Here is a 16,017-nt window from a genome sequence, read left to right as displayed (position 1 = left end):
TGTGAAGCGACAGCCAGGAGATCACCTTCAGGGGATGCGACTTTTTGTTTCAGACACCAAACCATGAGGGAAACTGACTGGGGCCCAATTTTATAGAGCTACTTAGCGACTGGTTTTGTGCTTACTGTGCAATTTCCATTTCATATAGCTGCTAACCGTAAGCACACGAAAAGACGTGACTTTTCGGTGCTTACTGCACGAGTATAAATGATGTCACAATGCAAATCCATGGTGAACAGGCAATATGGCCAAAACGTTTTTCTGCTAGCCTCTAAAATATGCTTGCACCTTAGCAAATTTTTCCTGCTACAGCATGAAAATTTGCTTACTTCAGTTTTGAAAATTGATTGTCCTTGACCCTTGACCTCTTAGCACATGGTTACAGGAAATGTTTGAGAAGGCTGCAGGTGACCAGGTGGGCCAGCTGGATGAGTTTGAAGTCATGCAACTCATGAAGAAACTTAACAACAGCGTCACATCTATGAGAGTTAGACAAAAGTTTAAGGTTTGTAAAAGGCTTGTCTTTGCTGACCGTTTTATTCACCTGTTATTTTAATATTGGTTTGCGGTAACACTATGTGTGTATATTGACTTGCCAGGTTCCTAGAGTTTGTCTTTAGAGAACTGTCTTTCTGTATATTCTATGAAAGCGGAGTACATGTACATGTAGTTCTGAAAAGAACTGTCCTGGTTTTTAAATACTACCTGGGCGGAACATCGGCTGGGACTACTACTCTAGCTGATAGGATCGTTGTTAACATTTCACCACGGAGTGACTTCTTACTTGATCTAAATGCTTTGACTAGCTTTCTCTAATCATCGTCAGGAGACTGAAGAGATATGAGAGAAGTTTGGCCCGTTGTTTCAACTTCTTTGTCTAATCAGTCAAGAGTAGTGGGCGTTGCTGTGTAAACAGAAATCATAATTCATGCTTTTGTTGGTTTAAGATACAATAACTCTTCAATGTGGACTGTGAGTTCGTAACAATTGAAAAATATATTAATTTTGCTTTTTACCCATACACCGATGTGTGTTAGCACTCACTGTATACTCAGTACTTTCGCATGTCCTGTGAAAAAATATCACAGGCATGTTACTCGAGTGGGATTCGAACCCAGGACCCTTGCAATTTTAGACCAGTATCTTGATAACTAGACTGCTGAGGTTGCCTGGCAGCTAGAGGCAGTCCGAATCCTATGTTTTCGCAGCGGGTACCGCAATGATATAATAGATGTTAAATTTGCATTGGGGATAAAGAATAACAATTTTGGTTTTTTACCCATACACCAATTCAAAAATAGTAATAACTAGACATTAGGTGTTTGTGAACAAACACAAAGCTGTTCCGTGTTCTTTTGCTTAGATTATGTGCTAAAATGACCAAGGAGCCTATAACTGAAAAAGAGTTTGAAATGTTGAATAGTGTCTTGAGTTATGATGCCACTTCCGGTTGACCCGAAAGTAGAGGTCGACATGGGGTCACGGTAACCTAAGGCTAATCTCCAATGCCCAAGGGGTCTAAACTGAAAAAAAGTTTGAAAATCGGTTCAATGGCACTTGAGATATGGTCCCACTTCCAGTTGACACGGAAGAAGAGGTCAAAATGAGGTCACGGTTTTTCCCAACAAATTTTAAGACCTAAGGAGTCTATAACTGAAGAATTTTTTTTAAATCGGTTGTGTAACTCTTGAGATATGGTCCCACTTCCGGTTAACCCGGAAGTAGAGGTCAACTTGAGGTCACAGTTTTTCAAAATTAATGTCCATGCCCCAAGGAGTCTTCACTACAGACAGTGTAAAAATTGGTCCTGCACTTCTTGAGATATGGTGCTGCAAGGATTTTCACTGTCAATAGAGGGCGGTATATAAGATGAGTGGTCCCTAGTTGAATAATGTAAAAACTTGCATTTGACTCAGTATTGTTTGATTTGGTTGGTTTCTTGAGTTCATGCCAGTATCTTTAGAGTCCATTGCCATGTGACAAACTACTTAATGATAAAATCCTTGTATTTGGTTGGTGGTTTGATGTTTGATCTAGTTCGAGTGGATTTTACTGAACTCGTAACCACCAAACTCTGCACCTACGATCACCATTTTCTGCTAAATGTGCATGCGCGGAATAAAATGTGCGAGCTTGGAAGCACACAAACAAAAGAAATCCCTGCTAAGCAGTGTATTTCGCTTGACGTAAGCGCAGAATTCACTGCTTCTTCTAAGCACTGAATCTTTGCTTCCAGAGCAGAGCACTACATTGGGCCCATTCGCACAAGATTTTTCATAAGGTTTATCGCGATTCAGAACCGCAATGCATTTTGGGAAGGAATATGGGGCGGTATCTACCAGTTTCTACGACTCGCGCTCGCAACGCCTATACCTTTGTGTGGGTTCAACAGCGCCCTCTCTTGAAATTTTGCGATTTGCGATAAAACCTTAATAAGCAAGTTCCCATCATGATAGGCCTGGGTGACTAGTGAAATTTACTAACTGGACTAGTCGCACCTCAAACCCAACTACGACACTTGTCAAGATAAATTACGGATTCTCAAGACTTGTGCGGCAAAGTGTTGCAAGCGCACGTTATATTATATGTTGCGAATAGAAAGAAGCAACACAACTAAGTGTTTCACCAGATAGGTAGTCGGGTCAACGTTTGAGCACGATTATAACAGAGTAGAGAAAAATAGTAGTTGCGACTCAAATAATAATTTGTAGTCGTGATTCAAACAATAATTTGTAGTCGCGACTTTAACACTAAAGCACACTAGTCGCCCCGGCCTACTTTTGCACATAAGTAAACCACGGGTATTATCCTGCGAATGCAAATCTAATTTTTAAGTCACTGTTGTTTTCGCAGCGAAAGTTTTGCAGGTCAACTGTAGTCAACTGTAGCATTTTTTTATTGGGAACTGTGACGCTCAAGAACGCATTCCTTGCTAAGCTGTTAAATACGCTTAGCGTAAGCACAATTTCATGATTACGTAAGCGCTGCGATTCATTCCCTTAAAAGCCATCGGCCCAGGACCAAACTACACTGAAGCTTTTTAAACACAAAAAGCAGCTAAATACAGCAAATACAAGTACAAGTTGTGATTCAAGGTATTCTGCTCATCTGCAAATTTTTTAAAGCAAAATAATTTGCCTATTGATTATAATAAGTAGCTCTATAACATTTAGCCACTATTCTGCTCAGTTTCTGCTTTTTTACAAAGCAAAATGTTTTGCCTATTTATTATAAGCAGCTCTATACAAGTGACCCACTCAACCACAAGAGAAACGTCAGAATAATAAAATCGCTGCTTTTGTATTCCTGCCAAAGAGTTTTTGTATGTCATGGTATAATTTCCGAAAAGAAAGCGAAATACTTGAGTTAGTTTAGGGTTATGGTCCCCGATTTCACCCGTAAAAGATTCCAAATCCCAGGCGTTCTATTTTTGTCGTCCACGCTTGTCGCCTGAAACGAACCCGGTCAACTCGGTCCCAAACTAACTCGGTCCCAGTCATACGTTGACAGTTTTTTCACTCATTTCTCAAAAACGAACCCGGTCAACTCGGTCCCAAACCAACTCGGTCCCAGTCATACGTTGACAGGTTTTTTTTCACTAATTTCTCAAAAACTACAACACCACAGCAAGTAATATTTTAAGGGAAGCTTTCAACTATCATCATCTTCAAAATGTTTAAGTTTAGTGTAATTCTGTGGACACCATGGTACATGTATGTCGTCGTCGTCAAAAACGTACCCCTATTTATATACGCACGTTCGTTAAACGAAAACCCTATGCCTCTGTGTACGTCCAGAACTCGGTTAGGAAACGAAGAAACAGACACTGCGCTGTGGTCCAGAACGTATGTAGAAAAACAAGAAAAAGAGACTTGAGTAGACTCCTTTCAAGAAGTCACAACTCATGATAGTTACATACTGAATTGTATTTACCATGGAGAATGGTTAACAATAACATGGAAGTGACTGCATCCAGTTATGTTCAAACGCGTAGACTCATCTCAAGAAGTCACAACTCATGATAGGTACATACTGTACGGCATTTACCAAAGAGAATATTTCGCAATAACATGAAAGTGACTGCATCAAGTTTACAAATTAAAAATTAAAATGAAGACCACGTGGTTAATTAATGACGAATTTTTACACTTTTGTATTAGAATAAAGCTTAGGTTCTAAGCTTCAATTTGATATATGATTTAACTATTTTATCCTAATACTTTAGGAGTAGGGGCCTAAACAAAAACGCTGTACAAACGCTATGGGGTTTGAGGCGGAAACAAAGAATAATAATAATAATAATAATAATAATAATAATAATAATAAAAATAATAAAAATCTCGACGAAAACAATAGCTGTTCCGACTGGATCGGAACAGCTAATAATACAAAATTCATGGTCAAACTTGCCTCATGTCAGCTGGCACAGTCGATGGTGTGACAATTAATACATCTGCTTTCAAATGCAGGGATTCCACAATTTACAATACATTAATACCCAGGAGCTAGTAAATGACTAGAAAAGCTCAGTATTTAAAGGCGCACTGGACACTATCGCTAATCACTTAAATATTTGTTAGCAAAGAAACTTACTTTGTAATGGTCAACGGAGAGCCGTTGATAGTATACAGTACTGTGAGAAACGGCTCCCTCTGAAGTAACATAGGTTTGAGAAAGTATTAATTTCTCTCTGAAATATTTGACTTTGATTTCAAGACCTCGGAATTTGATTATTAGGTCTCAAAATCACGCATCTGAAAGTACACAACTTGTGTGGCAAGGGTGTTTTTCTTGCATTTTTCTCTCACGACTTTGACAACCAAATTGAGCTGAAATTTTCACAGGGGGTTGTTATTTTCTGCATATATCAAGGTACACCAAGTGAGAAGACTGGTCTTTGCCAATTACCAAAGGTGTCCAGCCATCGATTTCACCAAACTCTTCCTAACTTAGAGTTAATCTAAGGACTTAAATACATAGGACGCATTGAACTCATCCTAAATTAGGACGGGTTATTCGTCCTAACTCGAGATAGGATTGGTCCTAGCATTTTGTGAAATCGGCTGCAGTGTCTTTAAGTGCTACCACTGCCTTGTTTATCTATCCGCCTAGAAAAACAAGCTTTCTCTATCACTAGCATCTATATTCTACAAAAGCGGTAACTTTAAAACCTCATTCTCGATGCAAAGCCAATGTGGTACTTTTGCTAAATTGTAATCGTATAACTTTGTTATCTTTGTAAAACCAGGAAATGACGCTGAGTAAAGTACGAGATGGGGACTCAAAGCCAACTCTCAGCAGCCATGAGTTTCTAGATCTCTTTAAAGAAATGACAACTAGACCAGAAATTTACTTTTTACTTGTAAGGTAAGCAACCTACTGTTTGTTGTGTTTGAAGTAGATATTTGTTGTCCAGTGCTATGTAATGTTTGTTAATAGCAATTTGTAAATACCCCAGCAGTTTCGCTACTGTTGATAATGATCAGCTGGAGCTGTTTATAACCGGCTCGCTTCCACAATTGGTGGCTATGAACCAATAGGAGTAAAGTGGTGAGGACGAAGGATATTCAGTATTTATTCTTAGGTATATATTTTTTTTGTTTCCTTGGTAGCCAAAATGTCAGTGAAACTAGAGTGATTATGAATCAGAACAAAATTAAAAGAAAATTCAGGAATGATATTTTTTTACCAAATCAAATGATTTTTTTTTTTTTTTTCAAACCTTTACAAGAGGTCTTTTGACCAATTAACTCCATTTGCCAGAGTATTCAAAACCAAATTTGTAAAATCCATGGAAATAGACTCTTTGCATTTGCACTATCTTTGCTCCAGAATATCCACTCCACTAAAAATGATGAAAAGATTCATGTCAATCGACCAGCTACCACAAATCAATGAAAAGTATGCATAAATACCAGGGACAGTTTATCCATTTTGATTGGTTAAGAGGACATCACGTGGGGTTGTTTAAACAGATGATATAACAACAGTAAAAAGTGTTTAAACACAGATAGCCTATGTGTGGCCACTGAATCAGCACAACTTGGATTTCTGACATTCTAACTTCGTTTATCACTTTGCATTTAAACGAAGCAAGCAGAATTTATCCCCAAAAGTTTGAGGGTTCTGAAGCTTGGTAAAATTATCAACAACTAGGCCTCTGCAGATAAACCATTAGTTTGAAACCTCTTCACCACACATTGATTCTTTTATTCAAAACCAAATTTGTGAAATCCATGCCCAGGTCAAAATTCCAGTTGAACCTAGTTAACTGATGGGGTCAACTGGTTCAACTGGATAGTGATTGAACTCATCTATTTTCCATATTAACCAACTGGTTTGGACTAGGTTTAACTGTGTTTAACTAGGTTGAAATTGTAAACCAGTTGGTCTCTGTCCTTATTAAACCAACTGGTTTTAACTGTGTTTAACTAGTTTATCAACTGGTTACAACTAGTTCCAGTTAAACCCAGTTTAACTATAGGTTCCACTGGAATTTCGACCTGAATGGAAATAGACTCTGCATTTGCACCATCTGTATGTGCTGCTAGGAATTTCTGTTGAGCTCATTGGGCCCTGATCTCACTGAAGTATTTTGTGTTTGTCTTTCATAGGTACTCAAGTTCAGAGGTCATGGCTATTGATGACCTTTTGATATTCCTGGAGGCTGAACAGGGTGTAAGTATTAGTAATAATATTAATAATAATATCGAAGTCTGTATCTCCCAAACAATGTACTCAAAGTGCTGAGTATATACAAACTTTCAGAAGGATAGGTTATTGAAGTGATGAGTTCTGAGACCCAATTATTTAGCACCTTATAAGGGTTTACAAGGTGCTACGGCGCATACAGCAGCCATAGCCAGGAACACCGGGGTGAACCCCCTCTCTTTTCGATAAGTGCACTTGATTCTTTTGCATATGTTGCACAATACATGGGACCATTGGCTTTACGTCCCATCTGAAGGACAAAGCAATGGTGTCTTGCTATCAATCATGAAAATAGAGCCCACAGAACACTGACTGGGTCATTACTAGTAGGACTTTGATTAAAGACCATTAAAAATGCCCCTTAAAATTGGTAGTGTCTTACACCACTTTTTAAATGTAATTTGTTCTGCAAATCAGCCAAATCAAGGTTAAACTACATTGTAACAAGCCACTCTTGGAAGGGGTAGTGTCTTACACCACTTTTTAAACGTAATTTGTTCTGCAAATCAGCCAAATCAAGGTTAAACTACATTGTAATAAGCCACTCTTGGAAGAGGTTATTAAGAAGAAGTTATGGCAATAACTTACGCTAACAGTTTCTTTTCCGTTAGCAAGGTTGTTGATTAGCGACTGCACTTAAAAGCCATTGGACCCTTTCAGTACAGCAAAAAAAAAAAAAAAATAACAGACTTACAATGAATTTAGAGGGTTTACAGAAGGTAATGGTGAAAGACTTCTTTTGAAATATTAGTCCATGAAATGCTTTACTTTTTGAGAAAACAGCAAAACAATATAAATTCTCGTTAGCGAGAATTACGGATTTATCTTAAACACATGTCATGACACGGCGAAACACGCGGAAACAAGAGTGGGTTTTCGTGTTATTTTCTCCTGACTCCGATGACTGATTGAGCCTAAATTTTCACAGGTTTGTTGTTTTATATATAAGTTGTGATACACAAAGTGTGGGACTTGGACATTGCTGTTTACTGAAAGTGTATAATGGCTTTAAGTTCACCAAAGCCAAATGTGTTTGTTTTTAATTTTGTCCACATGAGGTGGAAACAGAATAGAAACAAACTTTGTTACATCAGAATGGAGGAAGAAAGAGTAATTACCAATAGTGTCCATTGCCCTTTTAGAGGGCTTACATGAACCTTTGGTAATTACACCAAAAATTGATGACCAGAGGACATTGTACAACTTTCTTGGTAAGAGCACTGGAGAGCTGTAATTTTGTTTTAAAACATTGTTAGAATCGACCCCCTTGAAGTAGTTTTGGAGAAAGACCAGGCCTGGAATCATCTGCAGGCCACAGGGGGCCATGACCTCCATTGCCCCCTGGTCTTGACTTTGATACTAGGCCTGGGCGAATTATTCGAATATCCGGTTAATGGCGAATAGGTTTTCCTATCCGTAACCGCGAATGCCTTTTTTTTCTTAACCGGATATCCGCATAGGGCGCGAATAGCTATTTATAAAACGGATAGTTCTGTAATTACAACCAAGTAACCGGATATTCTTTAATATCCGAATATCCGCGGACGTCGGGCGACAACTGACATGAATGTTTTGTCTGAATCCTAATGAAACTTCTATTAAGACAGCATAAAAAAGAATAAATTAAGTATTTAACTATGCTCACCTCCGTGAAGAGTCAAAACAATGACATTTCTGACGTAATTTGTTCAAAGATTACAAAAGTTTTCCTTCACGTAGATTCATCCACGATCAAAAGAAAAAGCAAATCGCCATCTTTAAATTAGATCCGGTCATTTTTATGAATGAACCGAGTAACACTGTCTAAAACTAATATCAATTCGCCCAGAAGATCTCATTCACAAATGAACAGCGCCCTCTAGCGACCAAAAAAAATATTTTTCTAAATATTTTTTTATTTTTATTTTTTTTATAGCGCCCTCTAGCGGCGAAAAAAACTATTCAAATATCCGGTTAATTTCGGATAGTTGGCCAGCGGTATCCGAATAACAAAATTTCACTATTCGCCCAGCACTATTTGATACCCTTCAAAAGTATCCCATGAGTTTAAAGGAACACGTTGCCTTGAATCGGTCGAGTTGGTTTTTGAAAAGCGTTTGTTATAATATGCATATGGATAGAAAGATGCTGTAAAAGTAGAATACAATGATCCACACAAACATGCCTCGAAATTGCACGGTTTGTCTTTTACCTCAACGACTGACACAGTCGGCCATGACTCCCACAAATGGCCGACTGTGTTTGTTCGCACAGTAAAAGGAAAACCACGCAGTTTCGAGGCAAACTTGTGTGGATCGTTGTATTCTACTTTTAAATTATCTTTCTACCCATATGCATTTCATAACAAACGGTTAACGCTTTTTTATAGACCAACTCGTTCAATCCATGGCACAGGTTCCTTTAAGATTTTCCAAATGGAGGTACCCTGATGCAAAATTAGTGTAGCCTTGCCCTTTCAACATGTTCAACAATGAAAAAACATGCCTGACAGAGAAAATTTTCACCCATAAATTTGAATCTCAAAAGGGCTTGAGGCATTTTAATGCATTTTAATGCATTTTTGCATGAGAAGTTAAAACTTCTCATGCAATTGTAAGTAACATCTCTTTTTGTTATCTCCAGGGAACTAAGTTGGTTTAAATAATAAATGGCCGAGCATGCAAGCCATGAACTTAAACATTTTGTGGATTCATGAGCTGTATAAGTAAATGTCAATTGTTATTTTATGTATATATGATTTGAGGCATTGCATGGTGAGGTATCAATACAAATTTGGTTTGAAGTAATACCATGTGTGTATCTACTTGCCAGGTAAAGTTTGTTCTTAGAGAACTGTCTTGCTATATATTCCACTACCCCTGATTATATTTTAATCCACTACCACGGGGTGACTTCTCAATTGGAACTCACTCCTAGATAATGCAGTTAAAAAGATCCTAAGCTAAAGTTGTAGTTCAAGGCCATTTTCTACCTTCCGCCCAGGTAGTAATTAAAAAGCATGACAGTTCTTTTCAGAACTGAGGAGTCTCCCAAAAATTCTGAAAAATCTGTTCAGCGATGGTAGAATATATAGTTCTAGAGAACTATAAAGAACAAACTCTACCTGGCAAATAGATGTACACACGGTGTTACCGCAAACCAAATGTATATTGATACCTCATCATGCATTGCCTCAAATCATATAAATGTCAATTGTTATTCGATGGTAAATAAATTGATGGCATGAATTGTTGTGATTTTCCAGATGGCTGGTGTATCGAGAGAAAAGTGCTTCACCATTATTAACAAGTATGAGCCATCCCAGGAAGGTAGAGAGAAAGGTCACCTGGGCATTGATGGTAGGTTTTTTTACCTTATAATAATAATAATAATAATAATAATAATAATAATAATAATAATAATAATAATAATAATAATAATAATAATAATAATAATAATAATAATAATAATAATAATAATAATAATAATAACAATAATAATAATAATAATAATAATAATAATAATAATAATAATAATAATAATAATTATAATAATAATAATAATAATAATAATAATAATAATAATAATAATAATAATAATAATAATAATAATAATAATAATAATAATAATAATAATAATAATAATAATGATAATAATAATAATAAAATCATTCTTATATAGCGCATATCACCGTGAGGTCCCTATGCGCTGTAAAAGGAAATCAACAATTATTGTATAAAGTCAACAGATATGTTTTTAGCCGGGTTTTGAATTGTTCTGATGTCTCAGCCTGTTTAACAACCTCTGGCATGTCTGGAAGACTGTTCCATAACTGAACTGCTGCATATTGGAAAGAGCGGGAACCGTACGACTTGGTTTTGATAACTGGGGGGGTCAGAAGGGATTTATTTGAAGATCGTAGATTCCTGGTTGTTTTGTACTCCTGAACTAAGCTTTGAAGATAAACAGGGGGCAATACCATGGATACATTGATAAGTCAGAACCAAAACTTTAAAATCAATTCTAGCCCGTATTGGTAGCCAATGTAGATCCTTAAGAATGGGTGTGATGGATTCTCGAGTGCGAGTTCTGGTGACAAGTCTGGCCGCTGAATTTTGTTTACGTTATAATCTGGCAATCTGAGTGTCCGGTAGTCCGTAAAGAAGGCTATTGCAGGTATCTATGCGGCACATTACAAAAGAATGAACCAAATTTTCAGTAGATTTCACATCCAGATCTTGGCCTTTGATAATAATAACATTAAAGTCTTATATAGCAGGCATATCTTCAAACTTGAACTCAAAGGGCCATTCTATCTTATCTTGGCCTTTGATAACAATAACTTTGAAGTCTAATATAGCGGGCGTATCTTCCAACATTGAATTCAAGGGGCATTTCTATCTTATCTTGGCGATTGATAATAATAAAATCAAAGACTTATATAGCAAAGTATCTACCAACCTCGAACTCAAGGTGCTTATATATACATTTTTACAGAAAGATAGGTTATTAAAGTTAAGAATACTGAGACCAGTTTATGTAGCACCTTATGCTACAACGCATTCTACAGCCAGGAATATATCCTAGGGAGAAGCCCTTCACTTTTTAATAAGTGCACTGGGTTCTTTTACATGCGTTACACAACACACGGGACCAATGGCTTTACGTCCCATCCGAAGGACGAAGCAATGGTTAAGTGTCTTGCTTTTAAGCAAAGGACACAATATCACCACTGGGACTCGAACCCAAACTCTGCTAATCAGAAACACCAGAGATTAAATGCTGTGCTCTTATTTGCTCAGCCCAACCACGGCACTTCATTTTTGTCATAACACTGCCCCAATTTAGAATTGCTGCCAAACTGAGAATTTCATTTATTGAATTACATGCAGGAACGTTGGGAGAATTAGTGAAATGGCAGTTTATATGTCTTAATACTTGGATCTGATATCATTAAAAATTATACTATTTTTTTCACTTGTTTTTCCAAAGGTTACAAAAAGTAAACATATTTCTTCCCCCACTCATCATTTGCAAACTTTTGAATGGCACCAAGACCAAAGACCATGTAGGCCATGCCCTCTGTGGCCTTGTGTTATTCCAGGCCCGCTTGTTCAAAGGTTACACCATCTACCATTTACAAGATGTTTGGGGACAAGGTTGGAATTAAACTTTGTTTTCCCTATAGATAAGTTGCAATAGACGCCATCTTTACGGGCAAATTGTATTTTGGCTTGCATGTGCGTCAAGCGCCAGTTTAGTAACGCAACCACGCTGTTTAATAACCAATCAGGCAACGAGTTTTGTAAGAATGTGCGCGTGGTGCGTGTTCTCACGCAAAAACGCATGAATGTGTGTTCAAAATTGCCCGTAAAGATGGCCGATTTACATTATGTGGGATCTATCTATTCCAAGGTTACAAAATTACAATTTTACAATATGTTTGAGGTAGTTTGAGGTAGCAACTAACTAAATTTCCCTGTTATTTTTCTTGTACCCAGGTTTCACCAATTACCTTTTGTCTGAAGATTGTGACATCTTTGACTACCAGCACCGGTCAGTTTGTCAAGACATGACACAACCTCTATCTCACTACTTCATAGCTTCATCCCACAATACGTGAGTAAAGCTGAGTCGCACTCATAGACCTTATCGCAAATAGACAGTGTCCGCACATAAGGTGTGAAATGAGGTGCATGCTGGTCTAGCTAGCTATCAAACTTTACTGCTACATGTAGCTAGACCAGCCTGCACCTAATTGAAGGGTTTGAGCTTGCGCAATGTGTATTTGCGAAAAGGTCTATACTTGTATCTAAAGCTTCATCACACAATACGTTAGTAAAGACCTTTTCACAAATACCCCTTGCGCAAGTGCTAACTATTGAAAGAGGTGCATGCTGGTGTTGCTAGCGATCAAACTTGGGGTGCGTTTTGGCGGTCGTAATAAATAACTATTTCGGTTGACTTGGCCATTAGTTAAACACTATTCAGTGACTGAAACAGTTAATGGTTACGACTGCCAAAATGTACCCCTGGTCGCTAGCTGGACCAGCATGCACCTCATTCAATGCCTGACGTGCGTGTACTGAGTATTTGCAATAAGGTTTATGCCTGCATCTATAGGGCCCTCTGTTGAAGTCATACACTTCTTGTCAGTCAGAAATTGGCCTACAGGCATAGACACAGACATTTTTAACCCCGAGGAACCCTAGCGGCCAGGAGCGGCTTGTTCCCAAATACCCACAGCGGCCGCAAACAGCCCGAGATTTTACCTACTTATGCTTAAACAAGAGCAACAGCAAGAGGTCAAAGAAAAAGTAGTGTACTGAAGTGTGCATTTTCTAATGTTTAAAGAATCTACAGTTCCAAAACAAACCCATATATTATTTGTGTTTCTTAATAAATTTCCTGACATTCTTCCTGAAAATAAAGGAGTAAAATAATCAACAAGATTAGCAATGTCTTGCCGTTATTTGGATGATTATATAGAAATGAATGGTTTGTAAAGGGTTAACTATGTGAAAATTTGGTTTGGGTTTTTCTGGTTTTTTGGGGGAGGGGATTAATAGGGCAAATAAACATTAGATATATTTTGTTTCATTTTACTGTCAATGGACAAATTGAATGATTGAGAAAGAAACAGCAATCAGCTGTACAGTTGTTACTGTGTGAACCTAAAAAAAAACTATCTTGCATAAAATTAGGTTCAGTCTTATCAGAAAGGTAATGGTTTGTGCACAAAAATCCAGTGTCTGCCATCAACAAGTGTTTTACCTGTCACAGAGTGTGCTGAGGGCCCTCTAGATGTAAAGAAGTCATGACGTCATTTAGTTACATACAGTTATGGAACATAAAAAAAAAAGGTTTCACACACTGCTTTTTTACTAAGGCGTGAGTAGCCACCACTTCATGAACCTTTTGCATGACAGAAACTTTCACTTGCACCTACTTAAAGCCATTATACACTTTCGGAACAGAAAAAAAACATAAAAGTTCACAGATTTACAAATAACTTGCAGGGTTTACAGAAGGTAATGGTGAAAGACTTCTCTTGAAATATTATTCCATGAAATGCTTTTCTTTTTGAGAAAACATTAAAACAATTACAAATTCTCGTCATCGAGAATTACGGATTTCTCCCGACTCCGATGACCGATTGAGCCTAAATTTTCACAGGTTTGTTATTTTATATATAAGTTGTGATACACAAAGTGTGGGCCTTTGGACTGTACTGTTTACTGGAAATGTCCAATGGCTTTAATTGCAACCAGCCGTAAGCCTTTTAGCAGTATGTGGTACATGTCCAATGTGTATTTGGGTGGCATGGGTGGCTCTCACCCTTGTGGCCCTGGTTCGATTCAAGAAAAGAGAAGGGTGACATACCAATGCAAATCTTTTTTCTGAACACAAGTGCCCTTCAAACTGTCAAAAGATTCCCATAGTTTTTAAGATTTTCCAATGGAAGTGCCCTTTGCAAAATGAAAATGGCCTTGCCCTTTCAACATGTTCAAAGATGAAATTAAGGCGTGTGAAATGCCTCCTAAAACTCTAATTTGTGTGTCTTTTTTCTCGGAGCCTACAATTTTTTAATTTTTTTAAATTTTATTATTCCATTATGCAACAAAAAACATACAGAGTCTACAATTTACCCCCACCTGGTAAAAGTCCGCAAATAATATCAAGATATTTAGGCACTTCATCTTATCATTCGCCATCTTTTTTTTCACAATCACTCTCTGGTCATTTTCTGTTTCCACAGACATCATAATTTATTTATGTCACTTAACCCTGCACCATGTTAAGATTTTAATTATTTTGGGGTTTAATCATTGGAAAGTTGGCTAGAGTGGGACTCAAACCAACGACCTCCGGATTAACTTGTCGGAACATGGTTATATAGATGTTAATCTTGCATCGGTCGAGAATGAAGAATATAACTTGTATGTTTTACCATACAATGCTTTGTCATTATTCTGTTTCCGCAGACATTTCATCAACATTTATTACGTCACTTTACCCCCTACCATGTTAAGTTTTTAATAGATCTATGTTAAACTTGCATCGGTCGGGGATCAAGATTTCCAGTGTTTTAAACTTAGGGGGAAAAAAAACCAACTGTATTACTTAGGTTGGATTCAAACCCTTTACCTTCGACACTCTAGAGCATTCTATAGAGCATTCTAGAGCTTGCCTGGTAGCTAGTATTGTTTTCATATCGTAAGACCAGCCTGTAAAATTTTCATTGGATGTGTCATAAATATGTTAAAGCCATGTCACATGATGCAATTTACTGTCAACCAACACCAGGTAAATCTTCATTTAATAGCCTTTTTGAGGTACGGCGGACAATATATGAGTGCACTGTTTGGTTTGGGTGTATACAGACAAATTTATCCAAATCTTATACATGTAGTGTCGTAATATTTCAGTTGATACATAAGTTTCTTGTAGATAGAAACTTATAACAAGAGTGTGATGTACTTCCAAAGTGTTTTGCTTACAGTGCAGTTGGTTGCCCCAAATTGCCTGAAAAATTTTCCTTTGGGACATGGCCATTTGCAAGTTGGATTTGAATATTATCTGGTACAATGACGTGCTTGATCACATGATACCACTTTAATTTGAATTCCTCAGACTATCGAGACAGTTGCTATGTCACATGATTAGGGGCAAGCTTAAGCTTAGTTACGTAATGACAGTGAACACCCATACACAATTCTGAGTGGATGTGTATGGCTCAATTGTACCAGGGTTTGCTCATCTGGAGGTTGCTATACTAAGGCTTGCCAATAATCATGTGACATTGTAGCTACTGTGTCTCAATAGTCTGAGACATTCAAATGTAAGTGGTACATTGTGACTAAGCAAGTCATTGTGCCAGACATTATTCAAATCTAACTCTCAAATGGCTTATTTGACAAATGTGTCTTTGAAGTTGTAAACATAGCCAGAGTGATTTGTATTATGACATCACACTTTGCTGAGCACTTTATAGCAATAGGTAATTCCAACCCAAACTTATCCAGAAAAAGTGAATCATGTTGGTTACAGTTAAATATCAAAGAATCACAGCAAGTATGGACTGACTTAACATGGTGTGTGAAGCAGGAACACCAAACCCCACTCACCAATATAACAACCTATTCCCTATAACAAAACTAACATTACAGTAAGGTTTGTGGTAACACCATGTAATGATAATCTCTAAGTCTGTATGTGAGTTGGGCTGGTTTTGAAAAAAAAAAAAAGTGGTTTCAACTCTACGTTTCGATCAGTGTGTCTCCTTTTCTCCAGAAGACCATAGGAGCATACTGATCAAATGGTCGA

The 16,017-nt window shown here is 37.4% G+C and overlaps 1 protein-coding gene across 2 annotated transcripts in view; it reads left to right on the top strand.

Moving 5' to 3' along the window:
* LOC139942859 (inactive phospholipase C-like protein 2) overlaps positions 1-16,017 on the top strand; it is a 204,121-nt gene that overhangs the window by 156,492 nt on the left and 31,612 nt on the right. For both annotated transcript variants that reach the window (XM_071939649.1, XM_071939650.1), the window contains exons 5-9: positions 378-505; positions 5,249-5,367; positions 6,615-6,678; positions 9,956-10,049; positions 12,192-12,309. In XM_071939649.1, coding sequence (XP_071795750.1) covers positions 378-505; positions 5,249-5,367; positions 6,615-6,678; positions 9,956-10,049; positions 12,192-12,309 — 523 coding nt within the window. The remainder of the gene's footprint in view (positions 1-377; positions 506-5,248; positions 5,368-6,614; positions 6,679-9,955; positions 10,050-12,191; positions 12,310-16,017) is intronic.

The sequence above is a fragment of the Asterias amurensis genome, chromosome 10 (genome assembly GCF_032118995.1).
Source record: "Asterias amurensis chromosome 10, ASM3211899v1".
NCBI lineage: Eukaryota > Metazoa > Echinodermata > Asteroidea > Forcipulatida > Asteriidae > Asterias > Asterias amurensis.
This window is presented reverse-complemented; position numbering and strand designations above follow the sequence as displayed.